Source organism: Gavia stellata, chromosome 25, assembly GCF_030936135.1.
Source record: "Gavia stellata isolate bGavSte3 chromosome 25, bGavSte3.hap2, whole genome shotgun sequence".
NCBI lineage: Eukaryota > Metazoa > Chordata > Aves > Gaviiformes > Gaviidae > Gavia > Gavia stellata.
The window spans coordinates 9,825,171-9,839,853 of NC_082618.1; the positions used below are offsets into that span (position 1 = coordinate 9,825,171).

General features: G+C 36.7%; 1 protein-coding gene across 1 annotated transcript in view; it reads left to right on the forward strand.

Moving 5' to 3' along the window:
- Positions 1 to 1,326: 1,326 nt before the first annotated feature.
- Positions 1,327 to 14,683, forward strand: part of BRIP1 (BRCA1 interacting helicase 1) — a 119,053-nt gene continuing 105,696 nt past the window's right edge. The window contains exons 1-8 of the mRNA XM_059829351.1: positions 1,327 to 1,419; positions 2,223 to 2,334; positions 2,810 to 2,998; positions 3,299 to 3,426; positions 4,341 to 4,475; positions 10,742 to 11,035; positions 11,529 to 11,750; positions 12,272 to 12,471. Of these exons, the coding sequence (XP_059685334.1) occupies positions 1,327 to 1,419; positions 2,223 to 2,334; positions 2,810 to 2,998; positions 3,299 to 3,426; positions 4,341 to 4,475; positions 10,742 to 11,035; positions 11,529 to 11,750; positions 12,272 to 12,471 (1,373 nt within the window). The remainder of the gene's footprint in view (positions 1,420 to 2,222; positions 2,335 to 2,809; positions 2,999 to 3,298; positions 3,427 to 4,340; positions 4,476 to 10,741; positions 11,036 to 11,528; positions 11,751 to 12,271; positions 12,472 to 14,683) is intronic.

Sequence of the window (14,683 nt, forward strand, 5' to 3'; positions counted from 1 at the left end):
GCTCCCCGGGGCTGGAGCTAGAGCAGGCCAAGGTGGCGACGGGGTTTTCCTGGGGAGCAGCCCCGGTCCTCCTAGGGGCGCTCCCGGGCGGAGCGGAGCGGAGCGGGGTGGGGCGAAGGGTCCCTCTGCGTTCCCGGTGTCCCGGACCGTTGCCGCCTCCTTCTCCCTTCGCTGTTCAGTCCTTCCCACCGCCCCGACGGCGGCTTGCTTTTTTTTCTTGGGCAAAGCTCAATTCGAAGTAGTGCTCGTTTAAGCGAACCCCACCCCCCCCCACCCCCGAATGTGTCAGGGAAAAGCCTTTTAATGGCGTGCGGTGACGCTGCTGGAAGGAGGGGTCGGATGTAAGCTCATGTTCGCAATCTCTTTTTGCTAGGATTTCTTTTTCCTGTTGAGAAAGTTGATGATGAAGCTGAATCATGCCATACGTTGGTTGTTTCGATGTATATGTCTACTCATTAAAAATCAGATGAGGGCACAGGTTAGTGAGTTAATTTATCACAGGGGATCTGCCAATTTAAAATTGTTCTTTTATTTTGTAGATGCTGAAAACCTGTAAGAAAAAAACCCTCTGTGCTTTTTAAAAAATGTATTCCTTTTTTAAAAGCCGTTTATGGCTCCTCAGTATTTTAAGTCAATAGTTTCAACATTTTAGCATGATAGGGAAACTGACTTTCTTTTATTATCCCACGTGAAAGAAATGCAAGATAATACAGAATAGTGAAGTGACTAACACCTCATTTTCCCCTGAATAATTACTGTATTATTCGTGGAATAAAAGTGCTGGTTTTTAAACATCTCATTTTTAAAGTCACTGTCCAGTTTTATTTTCTCACTGTTACAAAATGAACAGTACAAGCTACTGCTGTTACCCGTATCTTTGTAGTTTGCAATGTCTTGGAGTTCAAGCTAATGGACCTGCAGAATTGCAAACCCAGCTATTTTTAGTTATTAAATATCCTAAAATACTTTTCCCCTGAGGATTTGAGCTCTTATCCCAAGAGTATTCAGTCTGAGAGATAGAATCTGAAATGATGTGCGCAGTTCATCATACTTTTATTCAAATTGCTGACGTTACTCATCAGATGGTGGCCGCTTGCTCTTATGTGTAACAGGGCCAAGGCTGAACTGATGATGTGTGGTATAAATTCCTCTATGCCCATTCTGTTAATATCCTGAACTGCTCAGCCCCCTTATCAGGTGTTTCTGCTTGGTTTTGTTTGGTGCCATACCTTGTTTCAGGCTTTGCCTGGTTGTTAGTGTTGACTTGTTAATACTATTTTTTTATTGCAGTTATAAACCTGAAGTAAACAGGAGGAAACAGCGGCAATGTCTTCTGATGTGTCAGAATATACTATTGGGGGCGTGAAGATCATATTCCCTTGCAAGGCTTACCCTTCACAACTTGCTATGATGAATGCTGTAAGTAGAATTTGTATTAACATTTGCTAGACTAATAGCTTATGTTTTCCAGTACTTATTGGCAGTTAGAAGACTAACATATTAAATTCAGAGCCTCCAATATCTTGAGAATTTCAGCTGTAACGTAACTTACTGTTCTCTGTGCTGTACAATGATACCTGGCCCATGACTAGGGAATGCTGATGTATGTTTTGGATTTGTGAGTGTTTATGCTAAGAAACAAGTTATGTGTTATCTAATAAATATGATTATTTAACTAGATATACTGTAATAGAAATTTTATATAATTTTGCAAGTATATAAGGAGGGAATGATTTAGTAAAACATCTGTCTTAATGTAATACTTCAATAAGTTTTCACTTTTTGGAGAGGTTTTTAAAATTAATTATTACACTTTAAACTGTTTAAAATGTTTAAATGTAAACATTTTTCTTTTCTTTGTGGGACAAATGGTTTGGTTGTCTGACGGAAGTTTTCAGTGTTTTGGTTCTGTAAGACTAAAGAAAGCAAGCTAGCCCCATCAGGTGTTGCTGTTAGCAGGTGAGTATTTCACAGCCCCCATAAGTGAACCTCTGAGCATTGCTAATGAGGCATGTTCCTCATGAGAGGAATACAGCTAAGGCTTGTTGACCTCTTGTTATTATTAAAGGTGATTAGGGGGCATTTTGGTTTTCTTTTTTTTTTTTTTACAAGACAGCAGGTGTCCTGATCTGTTTTTAGAAGTTATTTCTAGCTTAGCTAAGACAGCCTCTTTGGTTTTTTTTCTATTAATTCTGTTTTTGTTCTTGCTATCCTCCTTAAAGATTGTTAAGGGCTTAAATAACAGGCAACACTGTTTGTTGGAGAGCCCTACAGGAAGTGGCAAAAGCTTGGCATTACTTTGTTCTGCATTATCATGGCAGCAGTCTCTGTATGGTAAGTTGTCTTAGTGTCTGTTTGCCCAGTTTTTATTACCAAAATATATTATAACGAATGATTGTTGTTGTTTATCAGCCTTTAAACATTTGGTTTCAGGAATCTAACCAGGTCTTTGTCCACCATTATACATACTGCCAATGTAAAATAGTAATGGCCAGTAATACTAAGCTGGATTTAGCTATCTGTTATCATAAGGGAATTAATTATATGGCTGTTTGAACTTTGAAAGGAAGTACTTTTGGAGTGTAGTTATGCAGACTGAATTGAAAAAGAGGGGTATTTCTCATTTCTGCAAGTTGACGCAGTTCTTTGCACTGCAGTTCTTCAAAGGGTGATGTTCAGACTTTGTAAAGACACAAGGTTTATAACTGGTACCTAAACAGAATCTTTCATCTTAACTGTTTTGAAAGTCTAGTTCTCATGTGTGGTCTTGAGTAGTTTTTAATGGAAGACAAATGACTGTGTCCTTTAGAGAAATCACTGCCTACATCGTCATGTGAGAAGGAAGACAGAAAGCCAGAGACCTCACTGCCATGTCGCTGTACATGTCATTCCCAATCTAAGAGCAACGAGGCTGCAACAAGTGTGAATCGTGGTGCTTCTTGTTCTTTTAATAATTACGAAACAGGAAGTTCCATAAAACCCGGAAGCCTGCTAACAGGTAACTTCATACATAGGCAGCTAAAAATCTGTTCTGGAAGTAAAATATGTAGCCAGTGATGTCAATTTTTTTGCTTTCAAGTCAGGGGCTTTTTTTACCATCATAATAGCAGAGTACCACATGATTCTGCCCTGCATGGAAATCTGTATGGAAATGGTGGTTAATAGGTCTAGAAATGTCTAATACTATTTCCTACATCATGTGTATTTATAGTAAATTCTATTTTTAAAACGTTGCCTTTATTTAACGCATTCCTAGTAGTGGACATACCTTTTCATTTTATTTTATTTTTAATTACAGGATGTAAAGAAAGCGAAACACTAGCTTCGAAACTGTCTGCCAAAAAAAGATTAGCTCTACGTGACAATGAGACTGATGATTTTCAAGTAGACAGGAAAAGGATTCGTCCTTTAGAAACTGAGCAGCAGGTGAGCAACGTATATTGGCAGTAAAATAATCCAGGCGTAGCTCAACAAAGCTGTCAAATACCAATCAACATTTCAGAGGAGAGCATAGAGAATAGTTGAGTCATGTCACAGTCATAGTTTAGATTGACAGGTTTTTGTTCATTTTTATTGTTACTTGTTACAAAGGAGTCCATTGTTGCTCTAAATTGTTCATAATATCATGTCCTAATTTACATCTTGTATATTTAAACACTAATATCACCAAAATCTATTTATCCCCGATTGATCTGTGATGTTAAGTCAAAATATGAGATTCTAGAGTTGAAAGTGCTCTTGCAAATACATATATTAGAAGTACAAATAATACTGTGAATGTATTAGAGCTCTCTTTTATATCCTGTCAAATGTAGTTGCTTCTGGCCTAATATGTGAAGCGCAGTCTTTCTGTAATGTTATCATCCGTGTCAGTATTGGCATCGCATGACTTAGCACTTGTATACAGATGTGCCCTGTAAATAGCTTTTACATTGCTTTAGAGTATTGCTCAGATGGTTACTTTTGTTCAAGTTTTCAGATCAATATGGCTTGAATTTATTTCTTGTTTTAGTTATGGAAATTTTTTGCTTATATCTATGTAGTATTATAATTTCTATCAGTTTTGTAACAGTGGGAAATTAAAGAAGAAAAGCTCAGCAATAATTACAGATTTTATGTTGTTGTTATTGTTACTGAATTTTGCAATTAAAACTTTACAGTTTTTTCCAAATGACTTTTGTGCGGCTGAGATTTGGTGAACCTGTTAATGCATATTAGTGATGCACTGTGTTACTGAAACAGACTCAGTGGAAAACAGTTGAAGCAAAATCACTGACTGCTGGTGTAAGCACACACTTCTGTCCAGTGTATTTGAACACTGTACTTTTTTTCCCCAGCAGGTTAGAAAACGTCATTGTTTAGCAAAAGGAGTGCAGCTAGTTGATGCTTTAGAAGTTTATCATCAGAGAAAAAATGGAGAGCTGATTGTTCACTCTGAAAAAAGTGTGAAAACTGCTACTTTTTCTCCCAAAACAGTAAGTAATATAGTAATATCTTTTACATCAGGACTGTTAGTTGAAAAGCAATTTAAAAAAAAATCTTAATGTAAAGAGATTATGCATAAAATGCAACTTGTTAATAAGGTTTCAGAAAACACTGTATCTCCGGCTGCATTACAGCCTAATGTAAAGGTTCCCAAGTATTTAAGTTGCTTTAAAGTAATATATTGTCACTATCAATACCAAGAACTGCAGTGGCTTTTGCTGCTAATGGTGCTGTCTAACCAATGTGGTTTGCAAAATGTAAATTATTTCTGTGAAGGTTGTTCTTCTAAACAGTGGGTTGAACTTTTACACCGTGGCTCCCCAATAGCACAGAATCTGGCCCAGCAATTCAGGCTGTAAACTTACAATATGTGACAGCAATTGTACAGCAGATACAAATCTGTGTGTTATATTCCAATTTAGAGTAGATTTATGACATTATGGAAGAACTTGAAACTAGGACCATGGAAATTAAGTGACATCAGAGTTTGTAGATTTTGTTGAATTTGCCATTCATTGTTTTGTGGCATATGTAGTAAATGAAAGACAGTGTTTAATATTAACATGTGTGCCTTTAAGACCTTAAAGTAGTATGGAGAAAGTTGGAGCTGATTATTACAATGAGTAATAAATATTGCACATGATTAAGATGAAAAATCCTGCGTGTTACTGTGATAGATTTAGGTTTTGGGTTTGTTTGGGGGTGTGTGTGTGTGGGGTGTTTGGGGTTGTGTTTTTTTAATTACCAGTTTCCATCGTGGAAGTATCATATAAGAAGTCGAGATACAAATGTGCAGCTGTTTCTGCAGCTTTCTGCTAGGCATTTTCTGCATTTCTTGGTGTTTGAATCTTACTGATTTTACATGAAAGTTTGTTGAAGCAAAACCAGTAGAAGAAGAAATCTGAGGCAGTAGAGATGAATGTCAGATGCCAAATTACTTTAGTGATGTAGTTCCCATGAATGCTTATCACAGGCTGTGACAGATTAGTTCTTGTCAATATTAAAATATAGGAGCATGCCATGAAATCATGAAATTGTATGTTTGAGACAAATATAAGAAAGGAATGAGGTCTGACCTTTATTTCTTTCTTCAGTACAGAAATCTACTTTCTTCTTTCAAAAGGCAAAGAACATTCTCCCTTTCCAATATATTTTTTTATGTCGTTTTATGGCAATACCCATCTGTAGGTAACTCGGCTTCTAAGTACAGTGGTTTTTAGGCGTGTTTGGAAATATGCTTGATTTCAACAAGCACTTCAACTCTCTTTCCGCTTCTTCCAACGGCACTTGGCTTGTTCTATGTCCTAAATTAGCTGCTGTTTTAATCAGCGTATGTTTTAACTTCAAGAGCTGTTTTCCAGTGTATTATGCCTTTGTAAAACCAAAGAAGCAAAAAGCTTTGGTGTCACTTTAAGGCACTGCGAGCTAAATCTTTTCTTGACAAAAATGAATCTGTGTTCTAGGTCATTTGGTGGGTTAGTTTTGGAAAGCTCCATAGATTTTTTTTGAGTAGGATTTGAAATGCTTTGTGCCACTGAACTTCAATCGGTAGTTTGAAATGCAAAGGCCAGCAGAGTGTGCTGTTGATTTTCAAATAAAAAGACCTTTCCTCCTTCCTTGATTGTAAAATTTGCTTTGGTACTTTGGTGTGTGGGTATCTGAAAAACTTGATTTACAACTTCTAGAAATTTCATGTAGTGAAGAAAAGACTGAATTATGGTCTGATTTTTCTAAGAAAACTCTTCATTTTCGTAACAGTAGTTGAGCTGTATGTGTGTGTTATAATGTGCTATCCGTGGGTCTGATTCTGCAGATAGACAGTACAGTATACTGTTCAAAGTTTAAACACTGTACTGTTTACTACTTCTTTAGCACAAAGTAACCTAAGAAGAAATAAAAGTGCTTATTTCTGTTAAGGTGTCTTTTTAAGAATGAAAGGAGTGTTTATTTCTTTGTAAAAGAAGTTTCTTCTTAGGAATGAAAGAATAAGGTATTATTTTCCTGTGATAAACTTTTACTTCAGCAGACTGAGAACTTCTATCAAGAAACAATTGCAGAAGGCAAGGCCTTATTTATCATTAGTAGTTCTGTGGCTTAACTACACTACGTTTAAGACATGAAGAGCATCACAGCATGGGCTGTTAGGTGTAAAGATGCTTTTTTTCTAGTGTAGCGTATGAAATAGCTGAGGTTAAGTTCAACAATTATCATAATGGACTATGTATTTAGGGTGATAGAATAATGCAATAAAAGTATTTTCTTAATCAATGAGATAACCCTCCCTTTGTTTATCTTGTGTTTTACTGTGGTCAATCCTGTGCCTAAAGCAAAGTTAGTTCCTTGTCAAGTATTCCTTCTTATAGCCCAACAGAGAGGGAATGGGTTGGTGGTTGTAAGAGCATGAGAGGTGCTGCCCAGCGTTGCTGCAGCAACCCATATATCCGGTGGGTGAGGATCTTCTGCCCAGGGTGATGGCCTGGTCTTAGCTGCTTTCAGTCCAGAGCCTGGGAATCCATTTCTGTCCTTCTGCTGTTAATTCTTGCAAGAGAGGGCAGTTCTAGTGTGAGTTTAGATGAGAAATTAGACCCTTACGGTACTTTCATGATTACTTCTGTCAAAGCATACTGTCTGAGAAACTGGGGCAGCTGGGTTAAGGAATCCCCATTTATACTAGGTAAAAAAAGTAAACAGTAAATGGAGAGCAGTGTAACAAGCACTTGGGGTATCAAAAAACAACTGTGAAAAGAATCTGTCTTAATGTGCTACCCCATTGCAGTTTAACATATTGCTTACAACCTTCACAATGGAGTTTGAGTGACTTCTGTTACACATTCCAGGAGACTGGCAGCCTGTTACAATCAGGGTCTGGACTCCAGAATAGGCTAATTTACCACGATGGGCTGAAGAAAGTTGTGGATTTGTATTACACGCTCTCACCTGACACCGTATCTGATCCTTTTCCTGCTGACTGACATTTTGAATGAGCTCTTTGAAGCAAGTTCCAGCTTAATTAAAACGTTTGCTTGGTTAGCAGTGATCTGTGAAAGCCTGTGATAAATATTGAACTGGGTTCACCTGCTGGTTACTGTGAGAGGATAAACAGCTGCTTTGTGTACTTTAATCAAGAGGCTGCAGCAGCAGAATACTGTGCTTGTTGAGAGCTTATAAAGGAATAGTTGAAAAGCTCTGGTAATGTCACTGCTGATATCTTACTAGATTGTGCTTGTGTGATATTTCACACAAGAGATACTCACTGCTGCATCATTTAGATGGCTTTGTAACTGGGAAATGTAGATGAAGATATGAAGAACTCCTCTTATCTCTTTGTGTTTCAAAGATCATAGCCTCAGTGTTTGTTTAGCTCTATTTTACATGTAGGACAGGTCGGTGGACTTCATTATTCTTCTTTTAATTGGACTTCCACGTTTTTGCCGTATAAATATTGATGTGATAGGCTGTTTTATCTACCCCCTGACAGAAGTAAAAACAACCTGGATTAGCCCAAGGTCCATATAGGCTGGTATCTGATCGCTAACAGCATCTGTTACTGGGTGTATCTGATTAGATACTGCAGAAAGTAGAGAAGTATCTTTTTTTTTTTCCCTCTCTCAAATGAAAATCTCTATCTCAGATTCAAACAGCTGAAAACAGGTTTAGCTCTGAAGCCAGAGGGTATTATGAAATAGTTTTGCCTTAATATTAATTATTTCTACTCAGCCCCCCCCAATTCTTTCATAAATAAATTGAAACATTTTCTAATTTTATTATAATATAACCAGTATCTCTGTGTTATGAGTCTAAAAATTTGTACTTTGAGGCAACACTGCTATGGGAACTGCCATATTGGAGTTACCACTTTGTTCAGCTGGAGGGTATTCTCTTTCCTTTTGCTGTCTTAATGGGAGATCAACACCACATTAGATTTTGCTATGTGATGTCAATAATAAATTGTTTTATAGAAATATAGAATTAAAATAGTTTGGTTTTAATAAAATTTAAAGATGGCCAAACCATTTTCTAAAGGATATCAAAGAATTCAAGTGCAAATTGACACACTTGAATAATGTGCAAATAACATGAACTCAGCTTTTAAACTATGGTTTAACCATTTTCTTGAAGTTTCTCTTCATTGTAAGGCCCTTCTAAAAAGGCTTTATTTATTTATGTATGTATTTTGGGCTAATGGTGTCTGTGGCTTTCAGAAATGTTATGACTACTGCAGGCAGTTTTATACTCATACTAGTTGCTATAAAATCAGTCTGAGTTTACAACTCTCAGTGTTGATTTTTTTTTTTTAAACTTTTTTCAAAGTTAAAGGTAATATTTTAAAACTGGAATACTGGGTAAAGTGCTGCTTAAAGCCAGTATTATACCAATTTCAAATGTTGTAAGAAAAACTTTTAAGGCCACCTGTAAAATACTGTAATTTATAAACCTTACACATAAGAAGACTCTTTTAATTCTTTTTCTGAAAATAAATATATCTTTTTTTAAACCCATCATAGAAGAGCTTTCTGTTCACGTTTATGTATATATTTATTTGAGCTGCATTTTCCTGTTGTTAGAACAACTTTTGCAAAATAGCTGAATGATTGGTCCTACTATTTTTCTATTACTTTTATTTGGCAAGCTAAATGTGAAGCTTAGCATTAGCAGTGAAGTATTAGTGATATGGTATCAACTTTGAAGTCTGTGTATTCTTTTTACCTCTGAAAGCATAATCTGACTTGAATTAGAATTAATAGATAAATGTGTTCTTAAAGGCCCTACACAGTAAGTAAACTGCTTCTGTTATATTAGTTGTTAGCATGGTAATGTGGTTTTTATTATTTCGAAGAGCAAAAAAGAATATAGATGATAGAAATATCAAGGTACAACTTGCGTTGCAGTTTTCTGTGTGAGTGCAGAGTTGAGTATTGCCACATATGTAACATATACCATATGTCAGCTGTTTCCTGCTTTGCTGTTGACAAGAGCCCCATTCATAACTCTTCTTTTTATCCTTTCAGTGAATAAGTAATTATTCAATATAGAAGGCAGGATATTTGGAACTGGCTATTTAATGTGGCAGCACACTGTAATGAAATCTGCTGTTACTGGCAACCTGAGAGGGCAATGTAACAATTCCAGCATGGGTGTAACTTTATCTGCTTTGAGGGCCTGTTTATTTGGCACATCGGTGAACCTTTTATCCCAGTGAGTGACAGCTCCAGAAGGGTTACGTTTACATGCATTCTATCATGTATTGTAATATTTAATAGTGGACAAGGCTGAGTGGGACTAAGGGTAATACGAACTTGCTTTTCCTCAGAGTGGAGGCTAAAAGACAGCTTGATCCCCAGGATTGTGGTGTAACACACGGCATGACTTAGCATTTGTTTATAATGGATAATCTTACTGATTACAATTAAAAGGGGAGGGAGGAGTATTTGAACAGGCAACTGCATGTTGTTACTTGCACTGTCACCTGAAAACCAAATATAAACTCTTTCACACTAGAAGAATTCATTATTTTTTATGGGAGGTGTGTGTGGACATGGTTACTCATGAGTTATTTTGTTTTCCTTGTGTCTTTTCACACTAATTATTACAATTTCATGACAGTTGTTCCAGTGTTTTATATTATGAAAGATGGTGCTTCTTAAGAAGCAAAAAAATGGTTTTTAACAAATATTTTACAGGATTAGGTTCTGTTTAGCATTATTCCCTATTTTGTCTTTTATTCTCATAGTTACTAGAGAGCCTTTGACATAATGGCATGGCAAACATGTTCCTAATGGAGAGTATGTGATGTAGTCTGTTTTATTTGCAAACAGATTTCTTTAAACTGTCCAGATTTCTTCCGCATGCTTTAAGGAAAAACATACTCAGTTTTTTAATTTGGGTGTCTGGTCCCAAGGTTTCTTCATTTAAGGTGCTGGACACTTATTCTGTAGCAGGAGTGTCCTTGTGCTGAAGCTTAAGTGTGAGAAGTTTATTTGCATTATTCACGTTATTATTCACTCCACTGGAAAAATAATTCTTTCTATGATTGGGTTACAATAAAGTTGTATCTAGTGATTGCTAGAAGTTTTTTAAGATTTTCAGGCGTTAGGACATGGTGTGTATGCTTTAACATTTTTGATAGGCCAAACTGCTGATTTAAGAGGCTATCTTGAATTATCCTAGAGGGCATTTTGTAAATAGACCGTGAGCAGATTTAGCATGTTCATCTTACCGGGGGATTTTGTTAATCTTTTTTTGTTTTGGGTTGCAGTCTTCTGGTCCTTGCACTGAGTGTTCCTGTTCTTCTGGAAAAGAAGCTGATAAAGACACTAGTAACACAAAGAAGAAAGAAAATGGAGATAGGTCATTCATTCCCAAAATATTTTTTGGAACACGAACACACAAGCAAATATCCCAGATTACTAGAGAGTTGAAGAGAACAGCATATTCCAGTGTCCCTATGACAATTCTTTCTAGCCGGGACTATACCTGTATTCATCCAGTGGTATCTAGTAGTGGTAGCAACAGGAATGAAATGTGTGTGGAATTGCTGGAAGGAAAACATGTGAGTAATTTTTTTTTTCAGAAAATGAGCATTCATTTAAACATGTTCAAATGAAAGGTAGTTGAACAGTTGGAATGAGTAACATTTTTGACTTCTTTATACTATGTTGGTTAAATGCCTCAGGTAATTTGGTTTAAATTAAATATTAATTGTTAGAAAATGTTGATACGTGGTATCAATACTGAAAAAATACATGATGATAGAATAACATTTATGAGTGCTAGGTTAATGTTCTTAGTAAGTCTTAAATTGTCTTTGGTTTTATAGATGAAGAAGAAAGAAGTGTCCTTTATCAGTGTACATTTTATGAACATGGATTTGCCTGTTTTCTTTCTGACATGATGTGTTTTTCATTATTGTCCAACATAAAAAGTAGCTGTTAGAAATGCTTCCAGGAAATAGTCAAATGCACGTAACTGCTTGGAGGATTCAAGCTTACTTGTTTTTCATTATTTTTTGTAACCACTAATTATCGGCGCATATTTGCTTTTAGGGCAAGTCCTGTCCTTACTATCATGCTGTTCATAAACTCAGTGAACATCATGCCCTACAGTCTGCACATAGGATGTATCAGGCTTGGGACATTGAAGATCTAGTAAGCCTGGGAAAGAAGCTCCGTGCCTGTGCGTATTTTGCAGCCAGAGAACTCATGGTGGGCGCAGACATTGTATTTTGTCCTTATAATTATCTGCTGGACCCGCAGATACGGGAGAGTGTAAGTATATTTGTAAGAAGATTGCAATAGCTGAAGTAAAAGGGAAGTTAGAAACATAATGTTCAGTGGCTACTGTCAACTAAAATCTGATTTTATATCCAAACCATTATCTACAAAATAAATCCTGGGTTAAAGAATTTTTTCTCTCTCTTCCCCCGCCCTCCCAAACAAGCATTTCTCTGTTCCAAGTAATGCTTCCGCTGGTCTCATACTCTAGCTGATCAGTCACGTGGTTTTTTTCAATCGGTGGAAAAGAAACCATTGCAGACTTCACAGTTCTTCGGTTTATGGAGAGTGTAGTAGGTTCAGATTATATTCATCCAGGCTGAGATAAGGCTTTTGGTTTGTTTTTTTTCCCCTGGTTATTTTCTAGGTTATAGAAATTGGATCAAAAAGCTGAAAACTTTCTGTTGCTTACACAGTGATGCAGAATATGTACTTTTTTAACAGGATCCTGTTAGTTGCTGTTTCTCATTAATGTCTTTCACTCTGTTTTACTGGATAATAATTTTCTCTTTTAGATGGAAATTAACCTAAAAGGCCAAGTAGTCATTTTAGATGAAGCCCATAATATTGAAGACTGTGCTCGGGAGTCAGTGAGCTACAGTGTTACAGAAAGTCAACTAAGAGCTGCTCGAGAAGAGCTAGATTTCATGGTCAATAACAACATCAGGCAGAAGGATCATGAGCCCCTGCGGGCTGTGTGCTACTCTTTGACAAAGTAAGGCAACTCTTTCTAATTCCATTATATCAATTAGTATTTTTTAAAATCACATTTAGATTCCTTTTGCTGATGCAATTTTCTGGTTACTATGTTGCATCAGATAAAATGCAACAGAGGTATACTTCAAACTAGGCAGTCACCTGATTTTTGTTCGTTTGAGGAATCCAGAGGAGTTTGATCTATTTAAAATAATACTCTTGTCTTAAAGGGAGGCCTTGAAATTCAGTTTTGAAAAGTATGTTATGCTCTTGAGTGATGTGCTGCTGATCTTTATGGGGCTTACTGTGCCAGTTTGTGAAGGTCTGTATGAAAATTTTATCTAAGATAAATAATTTTTATCTTTCACATGCGTCTTTGCATATTTGACAAATAGTAATAGCATTATTTTGTCAAAGAATTAATTAGTTCACATTTATAGAATGCTTTCAGAGCCTTGGGCAGGAAGTGTTTGGAACAGGTTGGAATCTCTTCTTGGAATCAGATTGGAATCTATTTGAAACAGATTCTTCATAGTTGAAAGTGAATTTACCATTCATGCCCTTTGTTTTCCTTGTGAAACAATTTGAACTTGAGCAAAGAGATAAGGGTCTGAAAAATTGGGGTACCTGCAGATTCTCAGAAAAGTCTCGTTGAAGTCTTTAGAGAATTCAGGTAGCAGACTCTTTGAACAGAGCATGCACTATTCTCTTCGAATTTCTGATTATTCTCAGGCAAAAGTTGTCCACAGAGAATGGCTGATCATTCTTTCTCCTTGGACTATGTCAGTAGAATGTGGTTTTGATGATTTGCTTTTGTACTGAAATTGAAATCAGGGATGTGCCGAATCTCTTAGTACCTGCGTTGTTGGAATACAGGGATTGTGGAGTTCAGTGGATAGAGAAATATGGATGATTGAGGGAGCGGTTTTGAAAGCAAGAGTTGATCAGTAAGGCAGAAAGAAGCTGAAAGAACAGAAAATCTTCTCTTCTTCTCTGCTTCTTTCTGTACCCATAGAGGAAAAGGTAGTAAGAGCAAAAAAGAAGGTAAAACCCAGAAACTATGGAGACAGAATTGGAAGGGGAAGACCTGAGCAGAAGTTGAAAATCATGAGAGGGGATGGAACAAAAGCAAATGGACTGGGGGCAGAAGCTCAGGAAGCAGGGAAAGAAACAAGGGATCAAGGGCAAAAGTCTTTTCGGTGGAGTGGGAACACGGGAAAGTTGAAACAATGTCAGAAGAGTCTGTCACCACTAGAGAATTTGGAATTCAGCTCTGTAGCCCTTAATTTTTGAACCTTTCTTTTGAGGGATCCAGGCACTGAAAGAGTTCAGAAATGCACTGCTAATGAAACCTTGAACAGCAAAGTCAGCAGAATAAAAGTGAATGATGATACAAGTGGCTTTGAAGCTGACTGAACTCTAATTCAGTGCATGTCAAATCATCGTTTTGTTGCATTAGTGGTTGGTGAAATAGACTTTAGAGTACGCTGAACAGGTAGTTCACCATTTTTCCTATCCTTTCTCTATTCTGAGAGTTAATGTTTATGTGTCACAGAGACAAGTGACTTTTGTTTTTCTTTTTTGCAGAAGCTAATTCTCCTACCTTGGATATTTCAAATGTTAAATTTTAGTAAAAGATGAGAACAGCATGGCTGGAGTTTCGATTGCCTCAAGCTTTTTAACCTTATCAGAAAAACTAAGGTTGATTGTCTTGGCAAATCTGCCAACAGCATGAAAAGCAGTTGTTGGAAAGCAGAAGACTGGGTGTAAATAGCCAGTAATCGGTAAAATGCTGTTGTGTAGTGACATGGCTTTGCCAAATGCATGGGTAATTAGAAAAATCTTATTTCAGTTGTAAAGATCCTGGGCCCTCATTCCAGAAAGCACTTAAGCATGGGCTTAGTGCCACAGAGGTGCTAAAATGACCTTTCTGAGGAATTTGACGATATACCAATAGAGGTATACTGGCAAGCTTTTCTGATGAGATGGGCATTTACCAGGGCAAATTACTTTGTTCAATGGAGTAAGCTGTATCAACAATGGGATTTTCTGGTAGGGAGGGAAGGAGGAAATACACTTCCTTGAATTGAAGGCATGTTTGTAAGATTCGTTAAATCTTTTCCTGAAAATATTGCATATACCAGTTTTTGCTTCAAAACCGTAGATATCTTTCTGGAAATAAAGCTAATTTTATTTATGTTTACTGCTTTACTCTAAAAATAAATTAACAG